Source organism: Dryas octopetala, chromosome 1 (assembly GCF_963921425.1).
Source record: "Dryas octopetala chromosome 1, drDryOcto1.1, whole genome shotgun sequence".
Taxonomy (NCBI): Eukaryota; Viridiplantae; Streptophyta; class Magnoliopsida; order Rosales; family Rosaceae; genus Dryas; species Dryas octopetala.
Window position 1 is genome coordinate 14,018,875 of NC_141366.1, and position 16,837 is coordinate 14,035,711.

Below are 16,837 nucleotides of genomic sequence, written 5' to 3' on the forward strand. Positions count from 1 at the left end.
AGACCAGCTACGTCGTCGTTTTGATCCCAATTCTCTTGGAAGTTTGCACTCTCTTTTATGCTCTGCTCTGTATTATCCATTTAGCAATCACAGCCAAATACACTCAGGCAAGGAAAATGGCAGCCATGGCGGCACTTCAGAGCTCCATGACCTCTCTTTCTCTCTCATCTAACTCCTTCCTGGGCCAACGCCTCGCACCTCCCACTCTTTACTCTGTTCCGGTACGCTTTTGTTTTCCTCCAATTCTTATATCAAATTTCTTGTATCTTGTTGCTTTCTGCTCATTGTTCAAATTCTGATAAAAAAGAAAAAGAAAAAAAGAAAGCTCATTGTTAAAACTGGAAGCTCAAACTTGGGTTTGTTGCTGTATTTTGGTTTTTTTCTGGTAACACTGAAGTGGGCCTTTGCTTAAATTGTGAAATTGAATTCCTTGTGGGTCTTGCAGAATTGGATTATTTTGTTGGAGAATGAATAAAACCTAGATGTGGAAATTGATTGACAGGTCCTAGGAGAAAGGAAAATTTCCGTATATTATTTTGAATTTATTTTGTTCATAAGATTTAGAAATAGGTATTTTAATATTTTGTTTCTTAATGAAACTTTTGCTATATTTTTTGTATGCTATTTCCTACTAGCTAAGAATGACAATGTGCTTATGCCACTATAGATGAGCATCTCCCTTTGGTATATATGGTATGAATAATGACTCCTATGTCAAGGATTGAGGTTTTTTCAGGGTTATAAGTGAAAATTGTTGCCATATATTAGTGGATGATAAATGCCTCTAGTCATTGACATAAAACTGAATTGTATGAAGAATGTTTAGCTGGAGTAAACTTTGGAGCTTTCAGTTTAAGGATGGGTTGGCTTCATTTTGTCAGGTTACACTCAGTTTACACAGTTGTGAGCAAGGCTTTTCCTAACCCACCATACTGACCGTGACACTTATCAGTTCATTCATCTAGTATGATTTTATTTAGTTTTTGTGTTAATGCCTCTAGAAGATGGGATCTGATAAAAATTTTGCAACCAAAGGCACCATGTTAATTATAATCATTGGTTTAAAGTTTACTTGTAACTTCGTTAAAATAATGTGATATTTTACTTTTGTCTAATCCATAATTCTATATTGGTTTTGTTTTTATATTTCTTGCCATTTGAGAAAAAAAAAAAAATTGTTAAACTGTTAAAGTGATGAGAATTGTTTTTATCCCATTCAAATTGTAGTTGGAGTTTGTATTACTCTGATCACTGGAGAGAAAAAGAAAGAAGAAATAATCACTTCATAATAATTTCTCTGCCTGTTTTGTGTGCAGGCTAAGTTAACAGCGAAGCCTTGTCTCATAGTAGTAAAGGTTGGTATCATGAGTCCTATCCGAGTTTCTCTACCTATATTTTTTTCTCTATTTTCTGTCCATAAATTTATTTGTTGTATAGAATAAGAATATGATAAATGTATTACAAAATAAAAATTTATGAATTTAGGACCAAAAAGAGAAAGAAAAAGAGGGTAATGAAATTACTAGCTTACTATGAGGGTAGAAGTAATGCCGCTGCTTGTTTGTAATAATTTGTTTCCAAAGCACTCTTTTATTATGCAATTTGACTTTAAATTTTCACCAAAATTTACCACAAAATGGGATATTCCAGCCTTCTGGTTTTAGAAGAGCTATATAGAGGGAATTTGATTGCAACTTATTCATGAATGGGGGTGGAGATTTGTTTCTCTCTCTTTTTTTTTCTAGCTAAACTAAGATAAGAATAAGACTTAATTTCAATTTGCATGGCATGTTTCACATCATTTTCAGCCTTCCTCCAGTTTGGGAATACCCCGCATGAATTTATTTAGCATCCTTTTCCTTTTAAAAATCTATTTGTTATATGGGCTTATTGAGGCTGTTGTTCATCAATTTTCCTGAAATTTTACTTTTTTCTTCCTCTGACAGCTGAAGCGATGGGAGCGGAAGGAATGCAAGCCAAACAGCCTTCCAATTTTACACAAAATGCATGTTAAGGTTGGAGATACAGTGAAGATCATATCTGGACATGAAAAGGGTAAAACTGGAGAGGTAACAAAGATCTTTAAGCACAATAGCACCGTGATAGTTAAAGACATAAACTTGAAGACAAAGCATATGAAGAGCAGAGAAGAGGGTGAACCGGGACAGATTATTAAGGTTTTTTTCTTTCTTAAAATTTTCTAGTCATCAACTTATTGGTTCATATGTTTTCTTGTTTACCAGTTGTTTAATTACAAATAAACATTGTAAATTTAATATTCCAGGTAGAAGGAGCTATCCACAGCTCAAATGTGATGCTTTACTCGAAAGAACAGAACGTAGCAAGTCGGGTGGGTCATAAAATTCTGGAAAATGGACAACGAGTTCGCTACCTCATAAAAACTGGTGAAATAATAGACAATGCAGAGAACTGGAAGAAATTGAAGGAAGAAAAAAAGAAAACTGAGACTGAAGTAGCTGTCACTGCATAAGGATCCAATTCTTGACTCAACTTTGATGTAGTTTAGGCACTCTAGATGTATTCATATCATTTTCTTGTTTGTATTGTATCGGTTCATATCTTGTTATGCCCTCTTGACTGATGCACATGCAACAGAATCATATAAATCTGTTTATTTGTGTTGGTTGTACGACAAAGTTGATCTTCCTACAAAACATGCAACGTATCCTATATTGTTGTTAATGAGATTAATGGGTATTTCATTCCATCTTACAGTGTAATCAAAGTGAAAATTCCATTATATATTGTTATAGTAATGCATTCTGAATGCAATGGATGTGTGGAACTCGGTCATAGGGAATAATTTACACAGCTTAGTCAGCATGGGTTATTCTTCATGCACTGTATTACTAAAATAGCATGTCTGTTTTTGGACAATTTATAAATGAGATAATTACAGATTTGGTCCACTTATTTTATGCCTAGTTCAATTTTAGTCTACGATCTTTTTTAAGTTCTGTTTTGGTCCACTAATTGTTCCACTTGTTCAATAAAGGTTCAGATTTGTTTTCTCAAAATTGTCCTGCCTTTTATCCTATTAAATTTCAGTCAAATTCAGCAAATATATACTTGTTTTAAAGCTATGCATCTTCTATTTACAACCATATAAAGATCATTCAAATTGGAGTTTTAAAACTCAAGATAATTTGTCTCAAAATAGGGTACACGAAACTACCAATATTTCCTAGAAATTTTTCATATTTTTCAAACTTTACCAAACTTCAATTCTCATTGATTATAATATTCCAAATTGGTTCCTATAACTAAGAAATGATAAAATATAACTTATATTTCAATTATAATTGAAGAAAACACAACCAAAATTATTTAAAATTATAATTTAAGAAAAATCGTGAACCAAAATTGAACTAGGTATAAAATAAATGAACCAAATTTGTAATTACCTCTTTACAAATATAAGAATTTCTTCACATTCAGGATCTATTGTTGTTTTCCTCAGGGTGGCTAGGAGTTAAAGACATGATGTTTTGCCTCTAACCAAAGGAATATGCATTCCTCATTTTTTTTGTTCTTATATTTATCTATATCTCGCCAACTGAAAAAAAAAAAAAAAAAAAAAAAAAAAAAAAAAATTGAAAACTAAAAGTAAATTCGTTACCAAATGGAGAAAAAAAAAATATGGAAAGGTGAATAATTTTTTCTTTTGTTCCTCTCCTCTGTATATGCCATCAGATGAATCTAGATACGTGTACAACTCAAATCACATGGATGGTTTAACATTTGGCAACCATGCATCGACAACACACTCTCGACGGTGGCTCCATACCGATTTCAAATCATGAATGGTTTACCATCAAATGGTTATTTGTCTATGTTTCTTATTATAGTATTGCAATATGACTATTATACTAATTATATGATTAACAAAAGCCGACACCTTATTAATTCATTATTTCATATATAAATGGGTCACTCATAGGCCACACTGAAAGGTCTCTCTAAACTAAGACTGTAGCCTGCAGGTTTGTTTTGGCAGCACAGAGAGTGAAAGAAATGGAAAGCTTAGAGGGGAAGGTGGAGAGTAAAGGAAAGGAAGCTGTGGCCACATACTGTGTTACTGGAGCCACTGGTTATATTGGGTCTTGGTTGGTGAAGACTCTCCTTGAAAGTGGCTACATGGTTCATGCCACAGTCCGTGATCCTGGTCTGTACCTCTTTAACCAACCTCTCTCACTTTTGTGATCTGTTTTGATTTTTGTGCATGTTACCATTGATATTTGAACTAAAAAAACTGGTGCAAGAACAACAAAAAATTGACAAAGAGAAGGGACTTGAGCTAGCATCAGTGTCTGAGATTGTATAGGTTTTGGGTCAACATGGCTTAGAGCTAGAAAATCATCAAATTTTTGCATATAGAAGTCATATAGAAAATCATCAATAGTTTACAATAGGTTAACAATTGCATGTTAATATTGATACCAATCTCATAGATAGATATTGCTTACTTTATGTATCACCGATTCACTGGTTTGTTGCTTAGATTATGTGGACGTGATGGTGGGATTTCTGCACTATAAGCTATATTTTACCATGGTTTTGACTTTTGAGACCCTTGGCCAAAAAAAACACATGGTTTTGAGGCCCTCTGCCCCCAGCCAGAAAAGAACAAAAAAGAAGAAAAAAGCAAAGAATTTGAGAAATCCAATCAACCATGCAAGTTCTAGACTACTCTAGGCTTACCTATTTGGGAGTAACCATTAAATTCTAGTTCAAATCAATCTTCCAAAGCAAAAAGTTTGACAGTAAACCAAATATGGGGTTCTGTCTGTAGACCAAGATTCTACTTAACTGTCTGATTGGGGACTGTTTTTTTCACCTCAGTTATTCTCTCTCAAAAATATTCTCAATTTCCTAACATAATGTATATTATATAGGAATGATTTTTTACTTTTCCGAGAATCATGACCACACATTCAGTCATGATTTTATCTAATCAACGATTCTAGTTCACATGATAAAATTAGTATGTATATATATACATTTAGTTTCATAAAAGACTGTAAAGGGAGAAGAAAAGAGAAGCTGGAGGTGGAGGTGGAGACTTCATCTATGTCAATTTTTACCAGGACTATTCTAAACAACTTTCATCTAAGTTCAAAAGCTTACCTCATCAATCTAAGTTTCTACCCTACCATTACATACCATCTCAGCTAGATGAACATCAAACCCTGTTTTCAATAGGTGCTTTCCATCATGATCGAAGCAATTAATAGTATACAAATTGGCAAATTTTGGCGTTTTGCTGATAAGCTAAATTTCTACACTCATTTTTCTTTAAGCGTGCATATCTTTTTCTGGCATTCAGGGAACATGTTGGTTGGTGTCACTGTGTCAGACTGTCAGGTCAAGGCCCTAAAATACATTTTATTTCTGTTATCATGTCTAGGCAATTGAGAATTGACTTTATGCACAATTTAGAATACCTAAGCCTCATCAATCATTTATTAATCGCCCTCACATAATAATTAAATGGAAGATAAGATTAAGGTACTTAGGAACCTTAGTACTACAATTTGTTTATTAAGAATTTGAAATGAAGGCAACTAACTATGTTGCAAGTTGCAACAACCACCATTCCAACCATGGACCACTGGGCTGGGTGGCAAGTCTTGGGCTGATCTTCCTAAGCTAGCCCATTAAACATCGACCTAAGTAACCCGATAGAATGCTTCTCGAGCCCAAATAATATTGGATTGCCAAGTATTTGAAGGACTGGATTGGACTGTTGGGCTTGAATTATGGCAGGTTTGGCTATGTGTATTTGTGTTAGGTCCTGTTCATTTCCTGGTGGAATTAGGCTGAGCATATAGGACTGTTTAGATTAATTAGATTAATCTAATTAGCTCTGAATATAGCAGCACTTTTCCCTAATCAAAAGGAATTTTGATTCTTCTTTTCATCTTATGTGGGGATAATGCTTGTGTTTGGCCTTCTGAAAACTAATTCCCTGGTCAGAAGTACTAGGAATGAGAGTTTAATAAGTGATAATTTAGTAAAGAAAACTCTTCCATCAACTTATAGTTTTAGTAAGGCTGATGAATTTCCACCTAATATCTCAGCCAAGTGTTTGCACCTGCTATCATTGTGGATGGGCACTGACCGGTTGAGATTGTTCCGAGCTGATTTGCAAGAAGAAGGAAGCTTCGACGAGGCTGTAAAAGGCTGTGATGGCGTATTTCATGTTGCAGCATCAATGGAATTCAGTGTTGCGGGAAAAGAGAACATAGGTAACGCCTATGAATAACTTTTCATAACATGTCACATTTTCACTGCACATTTGATGTAATTTGGAGCATAACACTAAGTCCCTCTAAATTTTTGACCTCTAAAGAGAGTCATGTTCAATCAAACATCATCGACCCTGCAATCAAAGGAACTTTGGACCTCCTCAAATCCTGTGTGAAATCTGGAACTGTGAAAAGGGTTGTTCTCACCTCTTCCATCAGTACTATCACTGCCAAAGACAGCAATGGAAATGCAAGAACTGTTGTTGATGAATCTTGTCAAACTCCAGTTGATCATGTCTGGAATGCAAAAGCAAGTGGATGGGTAATGCTTCCTCTCCCTCATGCTTTATGTTCACAAAATTGTCTGCTCTGTGTAGGTGAGAAATTATTTTTGTTCTTTGACAGGTTTATGTGCTCTCAAAGATTCTCACTGAGGAAGCAGCATTTAGATTTGCAAGTGAGAATGGCATTAATCTTGTATCAGTTATAACAAGTACTGTTGGGGGCCCATTTCTCACTTCCAATGTTCCATCAAGCATTCAAGTTCTTTTGTCACCAATAACAGGTGGTTCTGCTATTTGTATCTATTACAAGAATGTTTTAGATACACCCTGGCCCAAAAAAAAAGAATGTGTAGATACACAAAAATATGCATGGACATGGATAACTACCAACTTCTTGAAAGGCACAAGTCTCATTTTCTTAAAATGACCAAATAAGGTGTGATTTTTCACAAATTATTGAGTGATATTACGGTCACAAGCCTAATAAAAATTAAATAAGTTCTTTTAAAGGATCAAATATTAATTGAAATGCGATTAGAGCATGAATACATTCAGTAACCTTTTGTGCAAGGCCTAAATTCATTTTATTGATGTATTATTTCCCAGATACTTTTTCACTTTTTGTAATGTCCCAATAAATATGTGAAATTAAATATGTTCAAGCTTTAACTATGTAATTGAATATGTATATGGGAACATGAAGACAACTGAACATGTAGAAATGTGAAATTTTGATGTAGGTAACTCTGAACTCTATGGGATTTTATCTGCTGTAAATGCAAGAATGGGATCAATTGCTTTAGTTCACATTGAGGATATATGCAGTGCCCACATATTTTTAATGGAGCATTCTGAAGCAGAAGGTCGATACATATGTGCTGCCCAAAGTTGTCCAATGTCTAAGTTGGTTAATTATCTAACTCAGGCATATCCTTGCTCAAATTCAAAGAGGTAGTTCTCTGTTACATACTTTTCAAGTAAAATGATATAAATATATGGGTTCAGACATAGAAGGTTTTTTTTTTTTTTTTTTTTTACCATCAGACATAGAAGGTTAAGTACCTCCTACAATGGGCTTATATATGATATATTTTAATGGATACAGATTTGTGGATGAGGAAGAACAAGATCTAGTGCCTACTGAGATCTCTTCAAAGAAGCTAAGAGATTTAGGTTTTAATTACAAGCATGGAGTAGAAGACATTATTCATCAGACAATTTCTTGTTCTCAAGGTTATGGCTTTCTACCTCCCGTTCGAAGTTAATGGTGTTAAACTAAACCAACTCTTCAATAGATTTAATGAAACTGTAGCATGTCTTTTTTTCTTGGGTTAATTGTAACATATATGTCAGTGGCAATGGAGAAACAATTCTTCATGGTTGGTCTTAGCTTGATACACACTGATGGCTCATTCCCTTACCGTTTAAATTCTTGAGGTCTAGCGGTTGTATAACATAATATCAGAAGCTTGGTTACATAGGTTTTGAGTTTGCAACCTCCAATCTCTATTTTCCAATTCACTCTGCAAGGGGAAACTGCACTTATAATGATACACATTGGTGGTGGCTCATTTCTTATCAATTTAAATATTTTGGGTCTTAATAGTTTAAATTTTGGATTCTAGTGATTGTCTAACACTGGAACATGTTTTAACACTTAGCAACATGTTTCATCATCTACAAGTTTATAAAATTTTATAGCCATTAATTATAAATGATCGAAGATGTGTGGGGCCTAAACAGATAGCATGGGTTCTGCAATAATAGTATTGATGTTGCATCAAACCTGTACTTCATGCCACTTTAAATAGGCAAACTAAGGTGGTCATTATATATCCAACCAATAAATTAGTTACCTTGCTGATATTGACTATGGAAAAACTTGATGCTAAGGCACAAAAGGCAGCCATAAGGGGTCTACACTCTACAGCCTGAAGCAATTGAAGCCTGGCTAGCCTATGGTCCGACAAGAACTATGAATAATTCAGAGAGATCATTTAGTATGCCAAAATCTTGAAAACTATTGCATTTTGGATATATTTAGGCGATGCAGCTTTAATGCAAAACATCCTAAATGAACTCAATTAATTGGAGTTCTATAGTTGTCCTTTCGAGTTATCCATACAAATGCTATTAGGGTCTCCTTTGAAATGTTTTGCTGTTTTGTTTAATAGCGTTTTGTTTTAGAAGCATGTAACAAGATTTTATTATAAAATTCAAGTGCTTCTTGCATATTCACTTGATACAAAGCATCTGCTAGTGCTAGTGCTTCTTTCAAAAAGCACTAAGAAAAATACTTTTCTAAGCTCAAAAGACACTTGTTATGTTTTTGCCAAACCCAATTTAAAAACATTTTTGGCCTAGCTTGGAACACCAAATAGTAGAGAAAAAATCAAGCTCGAGCTTCATTTGTCTTGCTTGCTGGCTCTATTATTATTATTTTCAAATTTCTTTGTCTTTATAGCCATCAACTCCTAGCTGTACGTGTCTGCATACTTCATTTCAGAAACAAAGCCTCTGACGCTACTCCATTGAGCAGTCAGAAGCTTGACATGATCTGATGTACATTGCTTAGCAATTGGCAGTACTCTGCAGATGAAGAGTCCATGTCAAGGAGTAATGTCAACTGCAATAAATTTAAAGATATTTTCATTTGTAATTCAATCTGCAACCAAGCAGCTACCAGCTTCATTCAAACATTTAAGTCCAAAAACTTGAATAGTGAATAGTGAATGCCATTCAATTTCTTCATATCTTTGGTTTCAGACAAGTGTTGTGACTCGTGAAGCCGTGAGCGGTAGCATTCATTTATGAGGTGCATGTGCTTTAAAAGCTGTACAGATGTATGAATGTGGGAATAGTATTATTAACCCCATAGAGGCAGGTAGATGCACTTAAGACTCTAAAAGTTAACCATTAAAATTACCATTTTGAAGAGAGAGATCAGAGAGAGATGAGTTCCTGACCTTATCTTCAATGTTAGCTGCTCCTGCACCAAGAAAATCAAATCTGATAATAAAGAGTAATAGAAGAATTTACAGCAAAAGACCATTCAAACAGTGACAGGAATAGAAGTGACAAAAGAAATGCATGGACAGTGAACATATATATGTTATGCAATCCTTCTTCATTTTTGTCCTCTGGCTAATTTGGACTAACCTTCACATAACCCTCCAACCAGGACCACATGCAAGCCCTTTTTATTCTGAATGACATGTATTTCAAGTGTCAATTCTAAACAAAACATGCTAAGAAGAGCCCTAATTTCTTAAGCCCCTTAATAATAATGGTCTTACTAAAAATTTAGATAGAATCTAACTTTTGTTTAATTAATGTTATAATTCTTGGGCTTTGTCTGTCAGGGCTGTACCGCTGTAGGAGTAGGACTTGATAAAAACAGCATAAAGAATGCTTTTTGTGCTTTCTGTTCTTTGATTCAAGAATTAAATGCCAGCCACCTGTTTCAAATCTTGAAGGTTTCAACTACTTTCAAGTAACATTAATTACGCCTAATTCTAAAATCTATATTCTGCCTTCCCAAGATGTATTGAAATCCATGCTCAAGTTTACATTTGGGGTTGGATGCTTTCTCATTTTGATGTCATTATGGATTGACCTTTCCATTAATGCAGTCAATAACATGCACACAATTCAATAATTCAATGAGTACTATGATGAACTGTATTTTTTCTTTTAAATTACAGATTGATTTTTCATTGAAAGGCACCTTTCTTTATGTATAATCCGTTTTTCCCAAACTTATTTTTAATTGTTTTAAATAGATCATTGTTGGCAAGTTCTGTCAACTGTTCCAATGACAACATGGATAATACATGTTCTTAAAAAAAATGTTGTATTGATAGCACAGGCCTTAACTGAGGAGGCAGAAATACAATTGAGACTGAGAATCACAAGAGGATTGAAAGAAGAATCAACTTCCTTCCAAAAATAAGTGGGAGAATATCTCTACCAAATAACTAGAAGAAGAGAAAAAAGAGTGAAGGAAGGATTCACAGAACATCATAATTATAAATGTAAGCCTTTTTTTTTTGTGACAAAAAAGAAGAAAAATGATTTCTTCAGGGTTTGCAGATGACCACAAAGCAGGGAAGGAGAGCTCTAGGATTGAGCAGATAAAGCTCTTCAATATTTGAGTAAAGACCCATTTTTCCAGCCAAAGAATCAAACCCAGTTTGGCCAGCAATTTCATGTATATTCTCCAAAGGCTTATGAACCCTCCCTGCAATTACTCTGCAGACTATCAAAGCTTTCCTTATAGATGGGTCTTCCTCAAATATTTGAATGGATTCAAAAGCTCTTGCACTTGTGGAAGTTGTAAAAACACCTACCCCTTCCTTGAGCTCCTTCTTTGCAGAGAACCCATTTCTAATAATCCTACAAACACAGCATTTTTCTGATACACACAGACTTGAGGAACCATTTAGACCAAGTGAGCAGGCCACAGTGGTGCCATAAAACCTCAAAAGCTCATTCCCATCGGCAATGCACCGAGGGTGTTTCTTGGGGAGTTTGCTGGCTTTGATTTTCACTATCTCTCTGTATTCTTCAAATTTAGCAAGAGTTCTTTGCATGTTGTGGACCTTCAACACTCTCTCAATCCGGCCACAATGGTTCTCAGATTTCAACCAGCTTGTCCGGCATATGATTTCAACAATTTTTCTTGATGAGTCACCTTCCATAAGTTCAGTAACTGCCAAAGATATGCAGATAGTGTGAGTGGGAAATATACTACTCTATGTGAAATAAAGCAAGCAGTGGATGAATCAAATGATAGTATATGGAATCAGAACCATTTTATAAATGTAAACAATCCCCATTTTATACCAAACATTTTTGTGCATACTAAATATACTGGAGCTCATTATACATAAACAAACAATTGAGCTTCTAGTGAAAGGTAAAATTGTAGGGGAATCATCCAAAACCCATTTCCTAGTCAGAAGGAGATGAACAAGGAAATCAGTTGAGTAGACATGAAGTAGAGAAGAATCTTAGGTTTGTTTCTAGATTCACTTCACCAGTGTCTCAGGAATCAGTGATCTCCTGTTCAAAGTTACAATATGTAAATAAGGAGAACTTTTTGCAGACTTCCTCTTTTCTTAGTCAGAAGAAAAAGTGCTCATATTTTTGTGGTCAGGAAAACATAGATTTGGTTCTAAGAGGATAAAGGACGGTGCTCATACTTTTGTGGACAGATAAATTTAGACATTTGCTCCTAAGAGGATAAGGAAAACTGAATTTAAGTTTGCATTAACAATATTTAAGAAGAAGAAGGGTTTGGTATCAACCAAAGAACACTTTAATTTTGAATAATATTTGCCCAAAATGAGTTGCTTCAGCAAGGGTTTCTTACCAGCATGTTTAGAGAGATGGTGTGCCTCAGCAGCTTCCCATTTGCAAAAGTGCTCTCCACATTTGTGGCAAGTTATAGTAGATGAACCATTAGAGTCTGTGTCAAAGGAGACCCTATTGCTATGACGAATTCCACCACCACCAGAAATAGCTGAAGTGCCCTTAAAACCAGACCCTTCTGTATCTGGTAGAAGAAAAGGGCTCTTTCTTGGAGGAGTTGATGAGGTCCTAAAAGATGGATTGAAGTAGTGCATTGGGGGGTGCCCCCCAGGGCCAGGTGTGCCTGGCCTTAGAGTATCCACAAATGTGGTTGAACCACCACCACCACCACCACCATTGCTGCTATTACCACACCCTATTCCTTCTTGGAAGCCACCAAGACTGGTGATTTTGAGCTCGCACCTTGAGTTGCTCAGAATTACTTCATGGGTTATTGGGTTGAGGAACTCACTGCTCCCTATAGATCTTGGGCTGCAACTTGGTGGCCTTTCCAAGTGTCTCTTACTTCCATGAATGACATCCTTGAGATTTGCTATGGACCTTGAACACCCTGACCTTCCTCCACCTTTTCTTGTCAAGATTGTGCTCAACTGCTTCCTGGACTTTGGATCATGAACATCTGATGGCTCTGATTTGCAGTGTAGAGATTTCTTCAGAGAGAACCACACTGTTGGCATATTTGACCCCTTTGAGTGATTCTGTCTTTTGCTATTAGGCTCCAAATAGCTTTACAATCCTTCACTTTAAGTCTTCTCCATTGATTTCAAAAGCAAATCATCACTTTCCATTGCCATTTCTCATCCTCTTTTCCACCATTAAAGCTGGAAAAAAAGTAAGCTAGATGCTATCACTTTCTCTTCAATTACTTTCCATTTTAGCACACAATTCTGTCACTGAACTTTAATTACTTCCCAATTCTAGAAACCAACCATCAAACCAAGAATATTCAAAAAACTAGCATAGCAGCATATTTGAGAGGAAACCATGTCAAAAACTTTCATGAAACACCCAGAAAAAATAAAAAATTACAAAATAAAAAACAAAACACAATTCTAAGTACCATAATGTTCTTGTAGAGTCTCACTCACATGAAGAATTTTAGAACTTTCTCCAAAATGGGTATCCATGAAAGAGAGGAAGGGAGAGACAAATGGATTTCAAAACTACAAACCCAACCAAGCAGACATTTTTATTTATAAAACAATATATAGACATATAAAAATTCAATAATGGAGAATCTTTGAGCTTTAGGGAACACGACGATTGACTACAAACCTTGTTCAGTGACACCAATAAATGGAGCATCGTTACTGAGGAAGGGACACGTGAAAGAAAGAGACACCAGCCCTGAAATCTGAATTGGCATTTATGGATTCTCATGAGCCTGTCTCATATCTCTATCTTGCTCTTGTTTGAATTTGAGTTTACACAATTACTGGGTCTCCAACATTTTTTGTGTTGTAATGGTAAGCAGTACTAGTACCAAAGATCTAATTATTTCATTTATTTGATGATGAATTTTTTTTTTTTTTGAGTCAGATATTTGATAATGAAAGTTAAAAACCATTAAATCAATCAAAGGCTCAGTGCCCAATTTTTGTCCCCACCTTTGCCATTTGCCACAGTAAAAGTTGCTTACTATGATTTTATGTGCATGATGGGGTCTTATTCAACCATTGAGTCACATTACAGGACACATTTTCGTAGTTTTCTATGGATGTATTCATGGGAGTGTGTGCATGAAATTGGTGAGTTCGAATACACATGATCCAATCAAAACTAAAAAGGATGAGAACTGGGTAAAGTTAGAGCTGTGCTGCATAAAAAGGAAGCTGGCTTTACGCCTTTACTAAATTGGGGGTTTGAGAAGAAAATGAAAGAAAAAGAAGACTGAAGGAGCCACAGCATGTTAATTATTTATTATTCGTGACACAATTGAAATCTGAAGAATGTTGGAGATCTCTCACAAAGTCACAAGTTGTAGGATGTTGTTACTTAGAGATGTCCATGCATCCTGATGCATACAATAATTAGTCATAACCTATAAAAGAGAACAACTAATTTGTGCTCTGCTATTTCTTTCCATTATATTTGAGAGGTTCAAATTCAAATTCCCCCTCCCCATCTAAAAAAAAAACTACAAAAAAGGAATGGATTTACTGTTGTCATCCAGTGAGTAGTGGCTTTGACCACTAAATATCAACAAAAAGCATTATTCTAACTTTTGGTTACGAACCGAATAAATGTGCAGATGACATACTGTAAATAAATAAAATTCAAAATAGACTTAAAATTAAACAAATGAAATAATAGTGCTACATTAGTTGAAATTTATAAAATTTAAATAGTACTATGCTACAAGAAATATTAATCAAGAGTTATTATAATTTGTACCTCCACTGTTCACTATGTTCCATATCCACCATCAGAATTTCATACCACATCAGTTATTAATTTATTATCCACATATACGAGTGATTCCCACTTTTATTAAAAATGTAGTACACGGTATAGTATAAAAAATATGATATAATTAAGTTTATTCTAACAAGTAACAACAAATCCAAATTTCTGGCTTCGGCCCCCTCTGCACCACCAAAAAAAAAAAATCAAAATTTCTTATGGCGGGAATCAAAGAAACAAATAGTAGAAGGTGGAGAGGAGCTAATAAAGACAAGCAGAGTGCATGGCGCTGTTGGCATAATCGGTTAAAAAAAATGTACAAATTCTTTGAATCATGTTTTTAGAGAACAAAACTCTGTTGCTGATAGCTTGGCAAATGGCAAGCCTTGGTCTAGCTCCATCTAGGTTGTCCTATTTTTAACTTCCCTGCCCTTTCTGTTTTTGATGATTTAGGCTTTTTGCTGCCAAGTGTGGATCTTCAAGGTATGTCTAGACTTAGACAATTTTCTACTAGTTCTGTTTGTTGCTTGGGCTTTAGCCTCCATTATAACCACAAGAAAATAAAAATGATTGAATAGTTGGTGGCCTTGAACCAAAGGTTCTTGGATTTATGAGAAGCATTAATGAAACCCAAACTTCAAAAACAAGTTTTTTTTTGGGCAAGTGCTTCAAAAACAAGTTGGGAACTTGGGATTTCGCAAAGACAGATCATTGTTAGCTTTGACCACTGATCTTCTTTTCAACTATTTTAATTCAACTTTGAAAATGTAAAAGGTAGTAAAATGTATTTATTAGAAGAAAAAAAAAAAGGCAGTGACATGGAATTGGTGTATGTAGCTTATTGCTACATTTATCACATACCTTGTACTAATTCGATTTTGTTGTAATGTTATAGGTATCATATTTTTTGACTATTTGAGGGGTGAGATTTACATATATATATATAATAGATATCATTTCTATTAAAAAGGTGGTACATATATAATACAAATAATGTGATATTTCTAACATTTTTGTACCATTTTAACAAACACTTCTCCTATGTTGAACAAAAGGGACACAATTGGTATCTTCACATAAGATTAGAGTCAAACAAATTTCTTCAAACCAATAATGTAAACATATAATATGATAGTTTGTTATTTATGGATGATGTTATGTACTACCTCATCTTTAAAAGAAGAGAAATTCGTCTATACAAGTAAGCCTCAGGTATATTACAAATATAGTGTCAATGTGTTACATTAGTTTTATCTCGTACTTATTTACATGTTAGCACTTATTCCTACAAGGTTACAAGCCACGGTCAGTCGATGAGGACCATGATGGATAGGTGGTTGGCACAGAAAGGTTAATTATTGAAAGACATGGCAAACAATTGTGTGGGGAAGTGCTTGAACCAATTCAGCATCCCAGCCCAAGAGAGGCCTATTTTTGGCAACTGGCACAAACCTAACTACATGGTCCATGGACTTTCACATGGCATGGACATTTTCATGGGCCCCAAATCTCACCATCATATTAACAACCACAGTACACCCTCACAAACAAATGGGCTCACTTCATTGACTTCTAGGGCCGGCCGTTTCCTGGAAGTTTCTTCTTCTCCACGGCAAAGAAAACTTCACTGTTTTTGCAAAAAAAGAAAACAAAAATTACGTAAGTGAATCAATATTAGTAAATATGGTCTACAATATCATCCAAGTGGTCTGATATTACTAATAGAGGTTGAATTAATATTCACTTAGCCCTAAATCACAACAGAGATGGTGGCCTTGTTGGTGGCTAGCTTGGACTTTGGACAGGGCGACAGGCCCACAAGGATCTTGTTAAGCATTGAATCTGGCTTCTCTTCTAATAATTCATCTCCTAACTAGAGGTATCAAACGGGTCGGGCCAACCTGAGCACGACACAACACGAGCACGACAGGGGCCAAGCACGGAACGGCACAGCACAACAGGAGCACGACACGGGCCAAGCACGGCACGAGCACGGGCACGGACACGAAATGGGACGAATTAGGCCTGACTATTTTAACATTGTTTTTTCCATTTTTAAATAACTTTTTAACAAAAATATTCAATTTTCATGAAAAATAATATTAATATTTAATTATAAATAAGAAAAAATATTATAAGATTAGTTTTATCACCCTAAAAAATAAAAATAAAAATAAAAAAGGTCTGTGAGCCGACCCTTTTAAGGCATGGCACGAGCACCAATGCCCCGCTGGCCGTGGGCCGTGCCAAACTTAGGTCTTAACTATATGAGCCAGTCCGAGCACAGCACGAAAGCACGATAGGCTCAACTTAAACGGGCCAGGCTGGCCCATTTGACATCTCTACTCCTAACCTATTTAAACTTTGAACCACATAATGACAAGTGTCCAATATTGATATCTAAAGGCTCACACTGATTTCAGATTTTTAAATGTGTATATTGATATCCACTTATATTCATGTCCTCCCCTCTATATATATATATATATATATATATATATAAGAAAA

The 16,837-nt window shown here is 35.2% G+C and overlaps 3 protein-coding genes across 5 annotated transcripts; 2 read left to right on the plus strand and 1 right to left on the minus strand.

Annotated features, from left to right (window-relative positions):
* Positions 1–25: 25 nt before the first annotated feature.
* On the plus strand, positions 26–2,728 carry RPL24 (Translation protein SH3-like family protein). Its single transcript, XM_086246378.1, has 4 exons — positions 26–221; positions 1,317–1,355; positions 1,947–2,177; positions 2,285–2,728. Exons 1-4 carry the CDS (start codon positions 117–119, stop codon positions 2,489–2,491), a joined length of 582 nt encoding a protein of 193 aa, XP_086102504.1. The 5' UTR covers positions 26–116; the 3' UTR covers positions 2,492–2,728.
* A 1,307-nt stretch (positions 2,729–4,035) lies between these two features.
* LOC147298192 (NAD(P)-binding Rossmann-fold superfamily protein) lies at positions 4,036–7,818 on the plus strand. Its single transcript, XM_086245808.1, has 6 exons — positions 4,036–4,186; positions 6,102–6,269; positions 6,374–6,591; positions 6,675–6,834; positions 7,294–7,504; positions 7,659–7,818. The coding sequence occupies exons 1-6, from the start codon at positions 4,036–4,038 to the stop codon at positions 7,816–7,818; spliced, it is 1,068 nt and encodes a 355-aa protein (XP_086101934.1).
* Positions 7,819–10,387: 2,569 nt separating this feature from the next.
* LOC147298193 (zinc finger protein-like protein) lies at positions 10,388–13,374 on the minus strand. 3 transcript variants are annotated; one of them, XM_086251512.1, is made up of 3 exons: positions 13,202–13,374; positions 11,928–12,747; positions 10,388–11,264 (listed from the first exon to the last, which is right to left on the minus strand). In XM_086251512.1, exons 2-3 carry the CDS (start codon positions 12,601–12,603, stop codon positions 10,633–10,635), a joined length of 1,308 nt encoding a protein of 435 aa, XP_086107638.1. In that variant the 5' UTR covers positions 12,604–12,747; positions 13,202–13,374; the 3' UTR covers positions 10,388–10,632. The 3 variants fall into 3 exon arrangements, with proteins under 3 accessions (XP_086107638.1, XP_086107652.1, XP_086107645.1); XM_086251526.1 differs by lacking the exon at positions 13,202–13,374 and adding an exon at positions 12,987–13,141; XM_086251519.1 differs by lacking the exon at positions 13,202–13,374 and adding an exon at positions 13,015–13,106.
* Between the last annotated feature and the right edge of the window lie 3,463 nt (positions 13,375–16,837).

Bases quoted from the DNA above. Each gene is read 5' to 3' on its own strand.
- LOC147298193 (XM_086251512.1), bottom strand. From the start codon at position 12,603: ATGCCAACAGTGTGGTTCTCTCTGAAGAAATCTCTACACTGCAAATCA. The intron at 11,265-11,927 runs GTAAGAAACCCT...TATCTTTGGCAG, and splicing joins CCATCTCTCTAAACATGCTG to TTACTGAACTTATGGAAGGT.
- LOC147298192 (XM_086245808.1), top strand. From the start codon at position 4,036: ATGGAAAGCTTAGAGGGGAAGGTGGAGAGTAAAGGAAAGGAAGCTGTG. The intron at 4,187-6,101 runs GTCTGTACCTCT...CTAATATCTCAG, and splicing joins TGCCACAGTCCGTGATCCTG to CCAAGTGTTTGCACCTGCTA. The intron at 6,835-7,293 runs GTGGTTCTGCTA...ATTTTGATGTAG, and splicing joins TCTTTTGTCACCAATAACAG to GTAACTCTGAACTCTATGGG.
- RPL24 (XM_086246378.1), top strand. From the start codon at position 117: ATGGCAGCCATGGCGGCACTTCAGAGCTCCATGACCTCTCTTTCTCTC. The intron at 222-1,316 runs GTACGCTTTTGT...TTTTGTGTGCAG, and splicing joins CCACTCTTTACTCTGTTCCG to GCTAAGTTAACAGCGAAGCC. The intron at 2,178-2,284 runs GTTTTTTTCTTT...TTAATATTCCAG, and splicing joins AACCGGGACAGATTATTAAG to GTAGAAGGAGCTATCCACAG.